This window comes from Notothenia coriiceps, unplaced genomic scaffold (assembly GCF_000735185.1).
Source record: "Notothenia coriiceps isolate Sejong01 unplaced genomic scaffold, NC01 NC01_scaffold00031492, whole genome shotgun sequence".
NCBI lineage: Eukaryota > Metazoa > Chordata > Actinopteri > Perciformes > Nototheniidae > Notothenia > Notothenia coriiceps.
The window spans coordinates 202,956-222,322 of NW_011364193.1; the positions used below are offsets into that span (position 1 = coordinate 202,956).

General features: G+C 43.1%; 1 protein-coding gene across 1 annotated transcript in view; it reads left to right on the forward strand.

Moving 5' to 3' along the window:
• ptprub (protein tyrosine phosphatase receptor type Ub) overlaps window positions 1-19,367 on the forward strand; it is a 65,582-nt gene that overhangs the window by 21,675 nt on the left and 24,540 nt on the right. Inside the window, exons 6-10 of the mRNA XM_010787949.1 lie at window positions 4,655-4,972; window positions 6,469-6,578; window positions 8,757-8,958; window positions 10,401-10,503; window positions 10,589-10,862. Of these exons, the coding sequence (XP_010786251.1) occupies window positions 4,655-4,972; window positions 6,469-6,578; window positions 8,757-8,958; window positions 10,401-10,503; window positions 10,589-10,862 (1,007 nt within the window). The remainder of the gene's footprint in view (window positions 1-4,654; window positions 4,973-6,468; window positions 6,579-8,756; window positions 8,959-10,400; window positions 10,504-10,588; window positions 10,863-19,367) is intronic.

Genomic DNA, 19,367 nt, shown 5'->3' on the forward strand with positions numbered 1-19,367 from the left:
ATGATTTAACTCTGTCATTCAGGGGAAGCTTTTCTCCCATCAGGCTACTTTTTTTTTTTCAAGTTCACAATTTTTTTACTCCTGCCTCACCCGTCTGCGCCCCCTTCATCTGCCACTGCTGCAGACACAAGAAACACCCAGGGGATGAGCGGATGCCAGCCACTTTTAAAATATACGTACACGCAATGCACAAGAGAACTGTGTATGATGCAGATGCGCGAACAGAGATGCAGTCAGTCATTACGCTGCCTGATCTGACATGTGTGTGCGATACGCCTCTCAGGCACACGAAATGGAGAGCTTTGTTTACAAAGGCAGTGTGGATTTGAGCTTCCATGGTCATCACTCTTTCTATGCCCAACGGCTCTTCCTGCGCCACCCCACGCATCCCTCACATATCTCCCACCACATGCTTCAGCTAGAGCCTCTGGGCCACTCTCTGGTGACAGTATTAAAGCTACTCCTCCTCCTCTCCGGAGAGTCAACAGCCAGAGAAGCCCCCCCCCCCATTCATCAGGGTGCCAGTGAGCTCACAGCCTTCCTGCACACCCCAGCCCACCTCAAGAGACACACGAAGAATTCTCAATAAAATTGTAAAAAAAGGTACGATTGCGCGAGAGGGAAGAGGTGAAGGAAAGCTGCGGTGTGGGAGTATGTGTCTGTGGGAGACAAGTAGTAGTTTTTCAAATTGAGAGAGTGAAACAGTAAAAATGAGGCATGTGAATGTGCGAGAGGTGAAGCGAGAGAGGATCCACAGCGTAAGGGAAATTGCTTTCACAGTTGCCGTATCGGTGTTGTGAAAGTCACTAAACTCAGCCTTTAATGATATATTTACATTTCAACCACTGTGACATTAGCTTGTTCAGCCATGTGTGGGATAAGTAATACTGCAGTGTTTGCTGAGCTGTTAAACAGGGCATTTAGATGCAGTACTAGTTTAATAAATAGTAAGTATAGGTGAAATTTGAATTTGCCGTTAGTCCTTCTGTCTGGTTGAGTTCGTTTTTTTTGGTGCAGCTACATCTGCTTGATTCCTGCTTGGCTCTATCAGTGTTTCTTACCTAAGCGTGTTGCTCTTTAAAACGCTGCAACACTGCAATCCTCCACCTGGTGTATCTCACCTTCTTGACCCTGCAGGAGACTCCTAATCACCACCTGGTTCGCGGAGCTCCCTCCGACCCAACCTCCAAACCATCTGGTGGACGCTCTCCCTCCTGACCCCACATTCCACGGCTGAATCTTGATTGCCCCTCCTCGCTGTTGGCCTGATTAGGTTTAAGCGGTAGAAAATAGATGGTGGGCGTGTTGCAGTGATTTCAGGGAGGTAGTAATTATCCAGCGAACAGAAGGGACATTGGAACCCATCGCTGTATTGAGGAGGAAAGTGAATTTCCTCTCCAGAAGCTGTTTCTCGCGACTGTGACTAATCTCACTCATGTATTGGTCATGTTGAATATTTCCCTTCCTCTCCAAACACGTTAACTAGCCAAACTCGCCGTACACATCCTGACAGAGCCGAGCTGTCCTCATGCAGTAGCTGTAAAACTAATGGCCGTGAATGTGAACATGGTCTCTGCCTTGCTCTGATGGCCATCCAGGTGTGCTTGATGAGCCATTGCTGTGATTATCAGCACGGTGCATTAGCACAGCTTGAAGCCCCTCAAGTAAATCATAGAGGAGAGGCTAGCATTTGTACTGCAGGTGGTCCCCAAACCACGTTAATGGGCTTCCACCTGCTGCTGGGTCACTGAACCGCCTGGAAAGCTCCTGCTCATGATGCTCTGGGTCTGTCAGAGGGAGCCAGCACTGTACTGTAGTCTGACTAAAATTAGGCACATTAGGAACACAAGTGCTTTACCTCTTTTGGCATGTCGTTCATCATGTCTTCCATTCTGAGCCAGAATTCCCTATATGTTCACATTTGTGGTGTTTGGATTTATGTGTGCTCTTGTTTTTTCTCACACATGGGTACATGTTGTGCTTGTCTGTACACATGTGCTTTTCCCGTGTGACACAGTCAATGCAGATCTCCTCAACAGATGCACTTGTTCTAAGGCAACTCTGCTCTGTCCTGCCGCCGTGCTTTGTCACAGTTTTAGGAGGGATAATAAACCAGAACCTGTCACATCTACTCTAACGTCCAATCTCCAAGGATCAACATGGGGCACTGGGCTTCTGCCATGTTTGGGCGGCTGCAGTTTTCACTCCGCAGGGTGCCAGAGAATGGGTGCCCGTAGCATACACAAAGATAAGACGAGGCAAGGGGAAGGGACTGGCACAAATGTCCACTTTGAGAAAAGCCACAATGAGCACACTGTGGCCTCTTTGGCGGCACTTTCATCAACTCAGCAGTTAAATGCCTCTCTTTATTTAGCTCTCAGACTGTGCAGACTATCAATTGCACCATTAAGACAATCCTCAGCCACATTGAACAATGGAGCATTACCATATATTTCTGGGTGCAGTCTACTACTTTGCGATTGCGATGTGCCCACACATTGACCTGCAGTCACATTAGCAGGATGAGGGTCAGATCAATGCTCTGGTCATATTTCCATCTAGTATGAGGTGCCAGACAGCAAATTAAAAGAGAAAGCTAGTGACTACAGAAGGGTTCAGTATATATTGGAAGTGTCATTTAAAATAACTGTGCTACCACAGTAATAAGTGAGAAAATGAGAATCTGGTAAGTATTCAAATGTATGTGTGTTTGAGAAGGTTTTCATTTCAAATAGCAAGAGAAGGAAGAATAAAAGGTGGGAAAAAGTGAGCAATATAGACGTTGAGCGGAGTAATGATGTTATACAGCTTATGTGTCCTTGCACAGCTGCAGAGTACTGTACCTTCCAGATACATCTTTATAAATACTTCTTGTTTTACTGCATTAGCCCGTACTCTGTGATGCATTAGCTGCCTTATTTCAGTTCCCTCCGCTAATCTGAGCTGCAGCAAGCATCCCAAGTGTGCAAGTCAGCGAAGAAATGAAGACCTTGGCCAGTAACCTCAAACTTCACTGATCTCTTCCTGTACCCCATATGTCTGCTGTCACCCCCTGCCTCCCTGGCCCAGTACTCAACACAGACTATTAAAAGGATAAAGCATTACAATACATTATGTAGCATGTTGCTTGACAAAAAGGGATTGACTGTGTTAATAATGGCCACTGATAAATGCCTCCATTGATACTGAGGATGTCCTTGGCTTAACTCAGCCTCCCTTCAGTTTCCGACGTTCTCTTGAACACTGCCTGGACTGCGCTTCAGTGCATAGAGGCTCTCTGTGTATTTCAGCCAGCCATTACATTTGAAGATAAGACAGAGCTGTTGTTCCTTTAATCAGAGAAAGTCAGGGTTAACCCGGCAGTGACCAGCATTAACTCAGTGCCTTCAAAAACTATGCAACAGGCAATCGCGATGACCCATCAGTAAAAGTGACCGGCAGAAGTGAATGCCCTTGTATTGCACTGGCACTTCTGTGTGCGGATTACACCTCAGGGCATTGAAGTACAACTGGATAGTCAATTTGCTCAGCAACATAGAAGCGGGAACTGGTGGGAGTGGGATGGCAACCCACAGCCTGTCCGATTAATTAGCGCAATTGGCATGAGTTCCCGCTCTGCCTGTGGGGCTGTGGGTGTGTTGCGCTGGCAGCAAACTGACGACCTCCATGTTGTGGCACGGCAATATGGCGGCATGTAGGACAAGAACTAGTGAAAAACAGCCAGGGTAGTCTGAGATGTAAGTCGCAATGACAAATTTACAAATGTCAGTTTCTCCAAAAAATACAGTTTAGCCTTCGCGCCTTTCTAATGGTATTATTTATTTTTGTCTATCTTTTGTTACTTTTTCTTTTTTACTTCAATCTTTCTCCCTCCCAGAGCCTATTGTTCGCTAAGTTTATATACTTGGAAGACCAATACAGATGTTAAAACAGCATTTTTCCGTTTCAATTTTTAGAAAGGACACGCCTTTAGGATGAGGACTAATAACTTACTGTTTGAAAATACTTCACTATGCCATCGTGACTATTTATTTCTCTATGTTAAAGGTGGCGGGGTAGGTAATTTTGGAGAAATCAGCTAGAGTGCGCTTGAATTTGAAAATACACAACCGGAAAAAAATCTGCCACTTCCTTACAGAGCCCCTCCTCCAACACACACGAACGCGCACATGACCAATGAGGGCACCAGATAAGTTTGTGCACAGATGGAAGGCTGACAGGCAGGTAGGCCATCCAGTTATTTTAGCCGGGCCGGCTCAGATGATTGGTCCTGCTTTTTACAGTACCACGGCTTCCACAGATGACATTTTTTTATGGATTTGTTGTCAAAACACTTAAGATATTCATTGCTATCGGGATGTTAAGAGCATTCCATGAAATATAACAAAAAGTGTATCTCAAGCCGGTTTCTCAAACTTACCCACCCCACCTTTAACTATAACCCCGCACAAAATATTTAGCTACTGTCAGGGTAGTCGGAGATGTAAGTGGCAATGTCTATTGCTCTGTCTGAAATCAAATATTTCTCAACAAGACAAATGTACAAATTTCCTTTTCTCAAAAGAATAGAGTTTAGTCTTCAGGGCTTTTCTAATGGTCTAATTGTTATTCAATTTTCTTTTGTTCTTTCTTCTTCAATCTTCCTCCCTCCCAGAGCCTATGCGTGCACTTCGGGGCCTCACGGCCGCAGATATGCAGTCCAGGCAGTTGTCCCTGCAGTGGGAGAATTTGGCGTTCAACCTGACACGCTGCCACACATACTCAGTGTCCCTGTGCTACCGCTACACCACGGCGGGGGGTGGAGGGGGCCACAACACCACGGTGCGCGAGTGCTTGGCAGTGGAACACAATGCCTCTCGCTTCACGCTGCGTGATCTGCCACCCTACCACGGCATCCATGTCCGTCTGTCACTGGCCAACCCAGAGGGGAAGAAAGAGGGCAGAGAGGTCACCTTCCAGACCGAGGAGGACAGTAAGTCTCTGAAGAAGGTTACAGAAAAGATAGTGAGGAAGCACAGGACAGGAAAACAAAAAATGGAAAATTTCGTTAAAAAATGGTAAACTTTTTGAGAAAAATAATCACCCCTAACAATAAAAAACTCTTAGTTACAGCACCACACATGGCCTAAACTAATACAGATACAACATCTTAAATCCTACCTGCATTAAACGTTTTACGCCAAAACAGACAAAACAGACAAAACATTATAACCTTCTTCAGTTAGGAGATATTGTAGCTCTATTGTATTCATTACTTTTCTTAATAAACTGGTAACTAAGTGTTTTTATCTTCCTTTTTTTATTCAGAGCTTGATGTCTAAAATGTACCGGAATACCTCAAATGTTTAACTATTCTCATAGTAAATGTCAGACTAGAGACTGTACAGACCCGGGACTACCCATAACCATAACTCTACTGTCACATACTGTAGGGTTTATTCTTTGATGGTTATTTTTAAAGTTTTAAAGTTTTCTACTACATAAATTAACTGAACCACGTGTGAGTCACTTTTGTTTTATATGTGGTGAATTTTCTCAACATTTTCAAACATTCCCCAGCTCCTCTGTTTTTCTTTAACAAAATAGAGGGCGGGTGACCATCTGACTGACGCTGAATCAGCATTACAAAAGGTCCATTTCATTTTCAGACGAAAATAACATAAAAGACAAAACATTATATCTAAGTCCCCGGCAAGCCTGAGATAGGATTTTGTGCTTATTTCTTATCTCCTATTAATCCTTTGTGCCTCAGCACATCGTCTGCATGGCAGTTGAGGGAGAAGTCAATTCAGCTGTGGAAAACAAAATCAAAACAAACAAGATTTTCGAGAAAGAGATATACACTTTACAGAGAAAGAGAGAAAACTATCAGGAGAGATAGAGGACAGGTTTTTTTTTTTCCTGAAGAGATTAAAGATAAATATATATTTATATACAGTCTGTCAATTATGAACCCTTTTTCAGAAGCCTTAATAAGCAACTCTGTCCTCCAGACTAGCTCAATTGAACAATAACAGTCGACTCAGCTGTTTGGCTCTTGTTTTAGCCCCAGGCCTGAATCTCACATTAAAGTCTTCTTCTGTACAACCATCACACCCCATGGGGACTGGGGCTGCAGCCCAATTGGCCTAAAACACGTTTAAAAGAGTGTATTGTTGAATGTTCACTGCCATTCAGAAACAAGTTTACCAGACATATTCATCAATGTGTTTCAACTAAACTTTCATATACAATGATAGAATCCTTCTTGGATTTGCTTGCTCTTGTCTGTGTTGTGGTTACATAATTGATGCAGATCATAAATTAACTGTGTCCTTATCTGATGTTCTGCTGTCTGATAGTCTCATGTGGTGCATTGTGTTCTGAGCCGCGGTGACTTTCACTTCTGTGATATTGACAGGAGAGGCTCACTGTGGGATTAGCACTTCAATTTTCCAGACAAATGTTTGTTCTGACAATTTCTTATAGTTCCCGGAGGAATCGCGCCAGAGTCGCTCACCTTCACCCCGCTGGATGACATGATCTTCCTAAAGTGGGAGGAGCCTGTGGAGCCCAATGGCCTTATAACACAATATGAGGTGAGCCCAGAGAGAAGCTCTGTCGAATTTCCCTGTCCTGTGGCTCTCAAAATTGTTTATATAGCGTTAGCTTAATTGTTCGCTTAGTTTATATACTTGGAAGAGCAATAAAGATGTTGAAAAGGTATTTTTCAGTTTCAATTTTACAAAAGGACACACTTTTAGGATGAGGACTAACAACTTACAGTCTGAAAATACTTCATTACTATGCCATCATTTTCTCTTTGTTAGCTTTTACCCCACACTAAATAGTTGGCTACTGTATTTCCCTTAAGCTATGTTTACTACTGTGAGTAATAAACAAGCCGGACAACTATATTTGAATCTAAACATACCTAACATTGAAGTAGTTATGCCAATAGGAACTTATAACTATTTACTATAACTATATAATATTTTGATATTCAAACAGCACGTACCAAGCTCTTTTAGTGATGAACACTTCTGTTCTCTCAATTTCTGAGCTCTTTTCTTCAAGTGCCACTGCAATGGGCACACTACAGACATGTGTTTAATCTCCAAACCACTCTGCTACATTTTATATTCTACCTCACCCAACCATTTAGTGCAGGCTTGGATGGATTACTAAACCTGTCTGTCAGGCACAGGCCCAGGGTCCCAAAGTAGCAGGGCCTGGCATAAACCGACAGCCTGTCACTCAAAAACACACCATCAAATGACCACAAAGAAACAATAGACAAAAAAAAGGCAAAAAGTCTACAAAGAGAAGCAAAACAAACTCAATACAGAATCTGGCTTTTGATACTATGTAGGTCAGGTGGGGGCATTTTGTGCCAAGGGGCCCATTGTGTTATAATCCACCCATGAGTGAATATTGCGCTATGCATATGAGTGAAAATAGTAACGAAGCTCATATACGCTATCTCTGACTTTGTTCACAAGGCCTAGCCCTTAAAACTGGATCTTGTGCCATTAAAATAGAGCCCCATGTCATTAATAGATAACTCACATGTGTCTGTTGGGCCTTATGTTCAGCCGTATAATGATTATGGATCAGTGTGTGGTGATACATCAGTGGGCTTCCTACCTATCCTGGAGCCTTCTTTCCTTGGCCTGTCTGCAATGCTGCCTCAAGGATATTATTAAATAGGATTTTTGGTCTGACATATAAAGTGAAGGCTGCCCTGGATTTTTCTCCCTGTAATGTGTTGATCTCTCTCAGCTGACATAGAACTCTTCTTACAGAGCTTTAGAAAGCCTCTCCATTTTTCACAGATTAAACCATTGACCACTCCGCCTGAGCTCATCGACCGCCATGCTGTCCTCACTGGTCCATGCACTGTCGGGCATCTTTTATGTCTGCTTTTATAGAAGAAACACAGAGGTCTGTCTGTGTTTAGGCACTGTATGGCCCATAATTCTATCTTCACACTAAGGAGGCGTGAGCAGGCATTAAGCTCTTTTTATGACAATCAGCAAAGCCTTTGGTTTGTCTTGAGTGGCATCTTCAGGGTGCCTTGGGTGCGCATGCAAGTATGTGTGTATTACATGAATATGAGCATAATACAGAATTTAGTGAGTGTGTGTCCATTCCCTCAATGAAGGAAAATGTTCACCCTTGTCTGATTAGAGCAAGGTCACCTCATTTAGCTCTCGTCTCTTTCCAAGAGCATAAGTGGAAACTCTCAAGGGTGCCGTGGAGGCAAATCACCGCTCAAGGAAAAACTTTATAAAAGATTTTTAAGGACATTCATGAACAGCAATACTTAAGCATAAATACGAGTTAATTAATCTCATAAACACGTAGCCCTATTGGTTTAAACACTTTAATTGACTTTTACCGTGTCGTGTCCTCAGGCCTTTAACGCATTACTTAGTCAGGAAATCGTGTACCACTCAAATTATTTTTTGTAAAAAGGAGGTTGTATGACTTTGATTCAACAGTGCCAATGCCAATCAAGTCCTATTCATCTAAAACTATGAGCCCATTTTTAATCAGCACACATTGATTTGAAGAACGAAATTAATTTATGAGTGAAGTGAATCATATTAATCAAACATTAAAATGAATTCTTACCTCAAAGCCGTTTGAGTTAATGCCCTCTTTAGATCAGCATGAATCTATTACTTGAAATGTGTTAGCAGCTGCGATAATGAAGCATAAAATCAGTGCTGAGGTTTTATGATATGACCCTGACATCAACTTGTTTTCTACAGATAAGTTACCAGAGCATCGAATCGTCTGATCCTGGCATCAACGTCCCGGGACCCAGAAGAACTGTGTCCAAGATGAAGAATGAGACCTACCACATGTTCTCCAACCTCCACCCGGGAACCACTTACCTAATTTCAGTTCGAGGCCGCACAATCAAGGGCTTTGGGCAGACCGCCCTCACTGAAATCACCACCAATATCTCAGGTATTAGCACTGCTAACTGAATGAGCATCTATGCACCATGTGAGTAATCGAAAAAGCTTCGTAAAATTGTAAAATAGAAGCACCATGCAGGTACTACGCTAGACTTCACCCACTGTGTGCTATAATTAGGTTCCAGGTTTTCTCTCTTTTGACCTCGGCAGCTTTCTTCTCTCAAAACTACTGCTCCCTTAGTGTAGGAGCTATTTTCCATTGCCTCTCCAAACTTGTGACTCGCTGTCATTTCGCAGTTCTCAAGACATAAATTAACTTGTAGGAAGCAGAGGAACACTGCAGTGGGGACACTGCTGTGTATTATGTGTAAAAGAAAGATGCAGTACATTCTTGGGACCAGAGTGTCACTTCTGAGACTCCCACAGCTTACTACTGGTGATAGATATCCAGCCTCAATGTTTCTATTTCCTCCTAATGATGCATTTGTGCTTGTTAAGGAATGGCATTACACCTCTTATGAACGTACAGCCACTCCCACCCTTTCTCGCCCGCACAGTTACTCACTCGTTCCGTCTCTTTACAGGCACGGTTTGTTTAATTATAGATTTAGAGCACAATCACTGCTCACTGGCGGTATGTAAGACAGAGCCTTGGCATAAAGCCATACCGCAGATAGAGTCCAAAAGTCTTTGCAGATCATCCTCAACCTCCTCCACTGGCCCACGGTGCAAAACATTCACTTACACTGAGCCTCTCTCAAATCTGCACTGACAGCTAGCAAACACTGAACACCTTCAACCGCTACTACTGTCAGCATCTTCAAGCTATACCCACCGCAGAGTATCCAACTACACACATTGCCTCGTTGGATTACGTGCGTTCAGACGTGTGCGCTGCCTTAACCGCTACAAAATCATCCTTCAAACAGACTCAATCTGGCAGGAGGCATCAAACCCTCTGTAAGTTATTTTAACCACAACGGACCTTTAATGTCAACAAATGCACTTTCAGTTTTCCTTTAATGCCTCACCTTAATTGATGTCAGCTCTTTTCTGCTGCAGTATTTGCAAACAGCTTTTTAATATGATAATCATTGATTCCTCATGAATAGTTTGCTCTCCTTCCTCCTTACTAATTTACTACTGATATTATGGAGAAATGTGCAGCCACATCTCTGGGGAGGAGCACGACTTTAGCCAAATCCTTTTAAATTAGCAACCTGTTTAATTCAGCGTCACACACATAACTTTTAATTGGACTTGTATCCAAGACAACTAGAAGGGAAACACTGTACTGACTATAAGATTATGGATACTTGGTTTATTAGCACTGGGAAAAGGAGGGCTCTTGAAGGTCTGACAGTTTCACAAGGTATTGAAGGGCTGAAAACGTTTATGGGAGAGCAAAGACTCTGTTTAAATTGAATTAAATGAAAACTGGGTAAGTCAATATGTGTGTTATTGTGTGTGAACATGTTTCTGTGTACTCAGCTCCCACGTTTGACTACGGAGACATGCCGTCACCCCTGAGTGAGACAGAGAGCACCATTACTGTCCTGCTGCGCCCAGCCCAAGGCAGAGGGGCCCCTGTCAGGTGGGAACATCTTCTCAGCTAATACATCTTTTTTTTAAATACCAAACATGGATTATTAAAGGTGCACATCCCCTCTGTGTTACAGCACATACCAGGTGGTTGTTGAAGAGGAAATGGTGAAGAAAGTAAAGAGGGAGCTGGGGCTTCAGGAGTGTTTTCCACTGCCGATGTCCCATGGGGAGGCGCAGGCCCGAGGCACTCCTCACTACTACACAGCCGAGCTGCCGCCCAGCAGCATCCCAGAGGCCAGTCCCTTCACTGTGGGCGACAATCACACCTACAACGGCTACTGGAACAGTCCTTTGGACCCCCGCAAGAGCTACCTTGTCTACTTCCAGGCTATGAGCAACTTCAGAGGGGTGAGTGATTTTTAAAGGGGTGAGTTTGGAAGTCTTTGAAGTGGGTTTTTATAATGTTTTCTTTACTATCCAAAATCTCTTTACACACTAGATTTGGGTCAGCACACCTTCAGTTTAGAGACGTAAATAGAAGGCACAGCATGGCAGCAAAGCAATATACTTCAGTGGAAAGGGGTAACAACAAAACATATTTTAGCCACATTATTAATAGTTTGAGTCAGACTCCATTGACAAAAACAGTGATTTTAACTTGCTGAAGGAGCTGGCTCAGTGGGTCAGTTTATTTGTGTAATTGTCTGATTTTTTTATGTTTTACATTCATAATCACAATAATACAACCAAAAGGAAATGATTGAGGCAGCGGTAGCAGAGAAACCTTTATGTTCTGAAAGGTAAAATCATGTTTTTGGCAATGGAGTCTTGTTGCTTTGAAGAGAACATACTGTAGATAAAAACAGTGTAGCTTCCCCCATGGAAAAGCTGCCTGTCTTAAGATATTCTAAATATAACACACACTTAAACTGGTATTGTTTTCTTAAGTGGGTCTTTCTTTCAGATGGCTCCAAAATGTCCACAGCAGTACTGTACATTGCTTTGCTCCCATTTTAGTCCATCTGGGGATGTGCCAACTGACATCTACAGTAGGAAAATACACTGACAGTGTACTGTACCTCATACAACCCAAAGAAAAATCAAAACTATCATTGTAATTCCCAACAATGCTTTGGGTCTTACTTCATGAGCTAGCTGTACCCATTAGAGTTCAGAATAATGATGAGTCTTGTTAATGAATATCTGTATTTACTAATGCTTTGGTTGTCTCCAGGACAATTGGCATTGTCTGGGCTCACAACCCTTGAAAAGAGTGCTGTGAATGGGGTTGTTATATGATAACACATTGAGCTGGCAGTGTAACTTTCTGGAGATGATGTACGTTGATATTCAGCTTGGATTATATGCAAGCATGTCCTAAACTGAAAATTACTTGCATGTATTAGTAGAGCTGGAATTACTCAGGTTCAACAAGGTTCCTTACTTCATTTCACTTGATATGGGATTTATTTTCTATGCTCTTCATCTGTCCTATTTATTTCTCCTGTTCACCGTGTTCTGTTTCAATGGTTCTTACTCGAATGTCCTTATATTCTCCTATTTTGTTATAAACATAATCAGCTGAGTATTTTTTTAAATAGAAAGTACATTTAGACCAAGGTAAACCAGGCTTAGAGCTTTTATCTTAGCATTTATGACCACACAACAAAAACTCTTTGTGCATCCTGGTTGTAAACCCCTTAAGAAAGCAGTGTGTTATTTTACACTGTTATGTTTCCATCGATATCACTGCACAAGGCCCTCCATTCCCCATTCATACCCAGAGGACGCCACATTACCCTCCCAGATTCCATTACAGGGAGAGATGCTACCTGGGTGAGGCAATTACTTAAAGATAATTGGACACAGGTGCAGATGATCAGAGGTAGAAAGCTGCTGCTTTAATATCCACAGACAGTGGCAATGGAGCTGAGAACTGTTGCCGTGGGTTACGCAGCCTTGTGTGAACATCATCTGGGAATAGAAACATGGAAGCTGGGTTACTGGTGTTTGACTTTCCACATCCTGTTAGTGGTTAAAATCCCTTGAACACCAGTAGGATATTTTTCCAACCCAGTGGAGAAACACACGGATGTAGTGCAGTGTGAGCACTTCACACAACTAGGCTACTAAGCATGGGATTAGATAGGGGAGGCCTGGCTTTACCAGCGGATGGGATTAGGTTTTGTTTTGTCTGGCATGGGGCCAGTATCCATGACCCACAATGAGTGGAGACACAGAGCCAAATCACACAGCCAGCACTGTCCCGGTCTCTCAGACACTGCTGCCTTTGCCTGGACATACAGTAGCAGTCACTGTCGAAATCTGGGCATCAGTCCTGTGTTTGTGCTGCAGTGCTGCAACAATTCTTCTTGATTAAGTATATTGAGGGCAGGAACCTGTGTTCAATGGCTGCACAAGATGTTTTTAATCCCAAAAATGTCCTGCAAACACATAATTACAGATTCTGCTTTATGTCAGGATCAGTGTTTTGGACTCAATGCCAGGTCTTGTGACTTGGTGCAATGTGGTGCAATCAATGTTGCTTTATTTTTAAAGGGACATCAGCTTAAATGCTTTTGATTTGGCTCAATTCCGTTGAGCACAGTTGAGGGGCTATGGCAACAAGAACAGACACATGACAAAGTGCTAATTACATAGAGAAAGATAACATTAAAGAGCACAACACAGCAGCAATTAAGCTAACAGACCAACAAACAGCAGTATGACATTGATGCGTTTCTTTGCCTCCTAATGACATTATTAAGATTGCACAAGTGATAATTAGACTGTCTGTGTAAACCACAAAACAGATGTTAAGGTTTGGCTCGTGCAGCCTGTATGGACTGGAATGTACCACTTGCATAATGTCCTTCGGGCTATTTTGTATCTTCCTTTGTGTTTTGTTTTTCTTGCCTATCCTCCGTGTGCAATTATGCATTTCAGTCATTTTACATTTAAACACTGTGCTCTCTCTGTCACAGAAACGTAGGCCAAAAATAGAGGATTTTAGCATTCTAAATGTGATTTTGTTGGGACGCATTAATGCATTCAGCATATTCATGTACTCTGGGGTATTGTTGTAGTAGTTTTTTGGATTGTATACAGAAAAGGGAAACATAATTACCGTATGCCCACTCATCGTGGAATAAGTTGGAATAAACACTTCTCTGCTCTTGAACTAATAGGGTTCCTGGCATTGAAAGCAGTCACAGATTTACTTTAATAAAACAAATGCAAATAAGAGAGTCTGCATGTGGAAGTGGTGATAATGTTTTTTATGTACGGCAAGGTTATTGTACCCTGAACACCTTACACAAAAACAAATTGTCAGCCTTCTTAGTTTATCATTTAATTGTAGAGTGCAATAAATCAAAGCATGTGTGGTTTGTCTGGATTGTGTTTGTGGGAAGCAACATTGTACCTAACTCTTGACAAAGTTGCTGCAGTGGGACTAGTTGAACAGTATATGGGACACAATATTTGGCATTTACCCATGATAATTATCTGGAGATTAAATGTCAATCCGCTCTAATTGCTTTGATTGATTCATCTAAAGAGGTGCTTGTGGGCAGAGACAGTGGCTTTGCCGGCCACAGAATAGTCATTCATGACCTCTACACTTACCACTTCCAACTACACAAGTGCACACACACACACACACACACACACACACACACACACACACACACACACACACACACAATGTAAACCCCTAAGAGTGTACTGTGGAGGCTTACTGGTACAGCACGGCAGGACGTGTTATGGCTTGTGCTGAGTCGGCACACCACCATTCAGATGTGCATGCTTCACAAATGTGCATCGATCCATTAAAAAGCTTTTTAGTTTCTCTGTTATCATTTATAGTAGATATTGATGTCAATATACTTTGTTTTAATTGGCCAAAGCTTGTTATGATTAAAGATTTGAAATGCTGTCTCCATTCAGTAATTCAGGTTCAGATTAATTTTCCGCTCTTGATGGAAAATATTTCCTGTAATTAAGCCAGCCACTTCAAAAGCTCAAGTTTAAATGTCAGCATTTCTGGAGACACAAGAAATTCCCATGTCATGCTTTTCCGGTTATTACCCGTCCCCTTGTGTGTTATGAAGGTTTTTATGCATGTAAACGGTCTGCAGAGTCAAAACCCTCAAAGGACACCCTGTAGCGAGTAAAACTCTAACACTATATCTATGCCGGGATCCGGCTGATCCTCTTGCTGTAGTCCTGTGTCTTGGATCCTCTATCCTGAGTTCTGGATTAAGTCGTGGACTTCGGGTCGTCGCTGAACCTGTCTCTGCGGTCCTGCCTTGGGTCTCGTCATGTTGCTTCCCTGATGGCTTCCACATTGTAGCTGACATCCTCGTGGATTCATCTTCTTATTATAGACACATGCATTTCCTAACATTCGGTCTATATGCTGTATAATGTATTATCTCTGCAATTTACACACGGCATCTATTGCACGTCTGTCCGTCCTGGGAGAGGGATCCCTCCTCTGTTTCTCTCCCTGAGGTTTCTCCCATTTTTTCCCCTTTAAAACTGTGGGTTTTCTCTGGAAGTTTTTCCTTGTACGATGTGAGGGTCTAAGGATAGAGGGTGTCGTTTTTCTCATACTGATATTCTGAACAATCTGTGCTGTTGTATTTGCTGTAGGCTATTTTTATTATATGTACAGCACTTTGGCTCTACCAAAAATCGTTTATAAATGTGCTATATAAATAAAACTTGATTTGATTCTCGTTGGAGATACGTAACTGTCCATTGATTCTTCCGGGTACCGCATGATGTCATGCGTTACCCGGAACCAAATGGACCAATCCGTGGAGCCGTTACGTTACGTCCGCGGAGCCGTTACGTTAAGCCCCCGCTGATTGGTCCAAATTGACCAATCCACGGACTTCCTCACACACACACTCAGTGCAGGCAGCTCTGCTGATCTCTCCTCCCTGGCTGCAGGCTGATAACAGACACACACACACACACGGTCCGCCACACGACAGACAACGACGACACAACGAGTAACAGACACACACCAACCGACACACACGACGACAGCCGGTGAACACATCAACCTTCACCATTCACAATCTTTCCAGTACTACGATAGAGACACCGGCCGTTGTCGGTGACACGAGACCGTTTTGTGATAATCTCACTTCGGGGAGTTGCGTATCTGTGCGCGATGAGGTCTATTCGTAATCCCACGCTACACCCATTTACGGTTTATAACACCGCGGTAGTGTGATGGTGTTGAGTGTGGTAGACAAACCTCAGTGTTCTCAAATCATGTTACACGAAGGGGTGTTTGTGTTAGGTCTGTTTGGTGTGTACGAAACGTAAATCAACGTGAGATTTAATTTCCTCTCGTTGATTCTTCCCGACGGTAAACAAGAAAACAAATATTTCCACAAGTCCCATGTTATTGGACCATACGGCAATGTATTTTTTTGTAATAGTGTAGATAGTTTGTTGTTGGTGTTTGTTTTCTGTTCTTTCCGCTGAGCTCCTCTCTATCAGTCATCTCTACACTATTACAAAAAAGTAGCATGCCGTTCCAATAGTCACATGGCTCTAAAACAATACTAGGGCATAATAAAGGGGACGACTTGTGGAATGTTTTATGTTATAAACGCCGGTCGGCGCAAGCATATCAATAGTATCGACAGATTAAACATCAACATAACAACGTTAGTTTAGTTTCGTACACACCCAAACAACCTAAGGCCACCAACACACATGAATTCGTATGTAATCCATGTGTACTGTAGGAACTGGTTATGACGAGTCCAGCCAATCCTCGATCAACTTGTCCATATGACCCTAGTGGACGCTCTACGTAAAACCGTAAATGGCTCAGATAAATTAATAGAGCCTGTGAATATACAGTGAGGCGAGATTCAGGACGAAAACTAACTAAGTACGATCTCTCTCTACCACAACATAACCTACCACGTCATCTGTACGCTGGAACGCGGGCCGTGTCGTACTCACATGAGCAAGTGAAGAAGTACAATCTAGAATGTGAATGGTGAAAGCGTTGATGTGGGCTTACGCAAGTGTGTTGATAGTGTGTTGCGTGTGGTGTTACATAGTAGTCAATCTATTTGGGGTGGTGTGTGTGTGTGTGTGTGTGTGTGTGTGTGTTGTGTGTGTGTGTGTGTGGAACTCTACGTTGGTAGAAGTGGTGTGTTCCGGTGTAGAGATGTACTTGAGTTGTCGTGGTGTGTGTGTGTGAGATAGATTTGTTCGGTGTTGTGCTCGGTGTTCGGTTTAGGTGCTTGGTGTGTGTGTGTGTGGTGTGTTGCGCTGTGCGTGGTGTGTGTGTTGGCTACTTGGCGCGATACTTCAATGGTGATCCACCTCACGTTGAAGTGACGCCTCATGTTAGTCAGTGCCCGTTGCTCACATATTACCGATCGACTGTACTCGTAGCCTGTAGTGTGTGTAAAACTGTCTAGTACTGATGCTCGTTTACGTAGCTGAGGTAATCTTTTCGAAAATCTAAAAAAGGACGATGACTAAATTTCATCTCATAAACCTACAGTTGATATAGGTATTTATAGTTATACCGTCTTCGCGCGGCCGCCGCGCTCCGCTCTCTCGTCTAATATTTTACCGCATGCGCGTGATACGTATTAAGGTCCAAGTCTTTAAATTAAAAGGCGAGCAGATACCTTTTTATAGATATATAATATTGCGGTCGGGTATTTTTCGAGTTCATAATTTGACACGCTTGCGCTCACTAGACCTCTCGTAGTTGTTCTATTATGGGTACCCAGTACGAAAAGGCGCGCATATTATAAGAGGGCGAACCCACACACAATCACGTTACCAAATTAATTGCGATAAGGACGCTTCTTCATCTTGAGGAGTGTATTTGCTTGGCATCGGCTCAAATTTTGGAAGATAATAGTAGAATATAAGACGTCCTTGCCGCTGTCTCCTTATGTAGAACCTCGGTCTCACCCTAGGCGACTAGGAGAACGACATAGGACACAGAACCCTAGGAGATAGAGGAGATTGAAGGCTAGTTAGAACTGCTCATTTTGTCATGTAGCTTGCTTTATAGACTAATTTCACGACCTGAAACGACCACTATCTAAATTCGCGAGCTTGACAGAGACGCCCTCGGATCGGAACCCTACGCGCAACGCTCTACTAACCAGGTGATCTACCGAAGGTGTAACCATCACTGTAGAGCACCTAAGTAGAAGAAATTAAATCAGTTAGACTTTGTGGTAACATTAAATTACGGCATTTGTAAGCACACCTAGCATATACTAGGTTACTATGACAGTAGGATGAGAGACGTCTAAATGTGGGTGCGTAGGATAAACGTAGACAGGCAGGGACGCCTCTCCTAAGGGAGGAAGGACAACAGAGAGGGACTCCCAAAGAGGTAAAAAAAAGGGAATGTTTGACACCCAAAAGAGACCTGTCAAAAAGGACACATGCTACACCTCCCAAGATTCCTATCTCCCACAGCAAAAGAGTATGACTATCAAGACCTTGTTAGACACGACAACATTAAACGACATCCGACTAAAAATAATATACATGTCGCTGGAAACCGAGATGGTTTTTAAGCAATATTTACACGGATATATCTTACTTTGAACTAAACTAAGAGCACCTCTATTGCATTGACAGGTAGACTAAGAAGGCCCATGCGTACTACAGTACGCAATGGGCCTCTGGTTTACCTTTGTTAGGCACTCGGCAATGCAATGCAGGGGGCGCCTCGCAATGCAATTCGGGCACTAACCAGGTTTAACTGGTTAGGTGCCTAAGGAGTGTGTGTGTGAGCACGTCCAGTCGGAGACGACTAGGAGGAGGGACCGACGTTCCCGACTATTGTCTGTCAACCGCTTAGCACCGTTTTAAGAGGGTCGTCTGGGTAAGAGGTGTCACAAATAGTTGGAAAAAGAATTTGAGTTATTAGTTCGGTGTGTAGTAACAAAATGAAGCCGACGACTGAAACCACACACGAGTCCCACTCAACCGACACAAAGAAAGCGACACATAGCGATTTGTTCCTTTGGTGTGGTAGGGTGCCTCGAGTCGCGTTAAGTGTTGCAGGGCGTCGGTTAGTTCTCGCTGTGACCACGGTGGTCCCTCCCACCCCCGGCTGGCGCGGACGGCGCTCGATAACCGTCCATGTTGCTCGGCAATTTCCGTCCTCACTTTAAGTCACTTATGTGCATCAAAATGTCTCTACGACAACTCTTTGGTTTCACTAAAACCGTTTTAACGTTGTTTATAGTTTAGATAAGATCATGCTGGGAGTTGTTACCTTTAATACTAGGTCACCTCGTGTACCGGGTACTGTACCCTGAAAATTTCGTTAAACTAATTATTAATACTTAATATTGTTTGTATATTTAGTCATTGTACATAGAGGTAACAATGACTAATCATCGACAAACACATACTTACAGTATTAATATAGTTTAACGAAATTTCCAGGGTACAGTACCGGTAAAGGTGACTAGTATTAAGTGTAACAACTCCAGGATGATCTTACGCTCCTAAAGTAGTACACGTTAAAAGGTTTTAGTGAAACCAAGAGTTGTTGTCGTGTTAGAGACATTTGATGCACATAAGTGACTTAATAGTGAGAGACGGAAATTGCCGAGCCAACATGGAGGTTAGTCGCATGGTTCGGGGGTGGGAGGGACACTCGTGTCCACGAGACTAACCAGGCCACTGAACGACTTAACGCGACTCGAAGGCCACCTCCACACCAAAGGAACAAAATCGCTATGTGGTCCGCTTGTGTCGGTTTGAGTGGACGTCGTGTGTGTTTCAGTGTCGGCTTCATTTTTGTTACTCACACCGAACTAACACTCATTGCTTTTTCCAACATTTGTGACACCTGCTTACCAGACACGACCCTCTTTAAAACGGTGC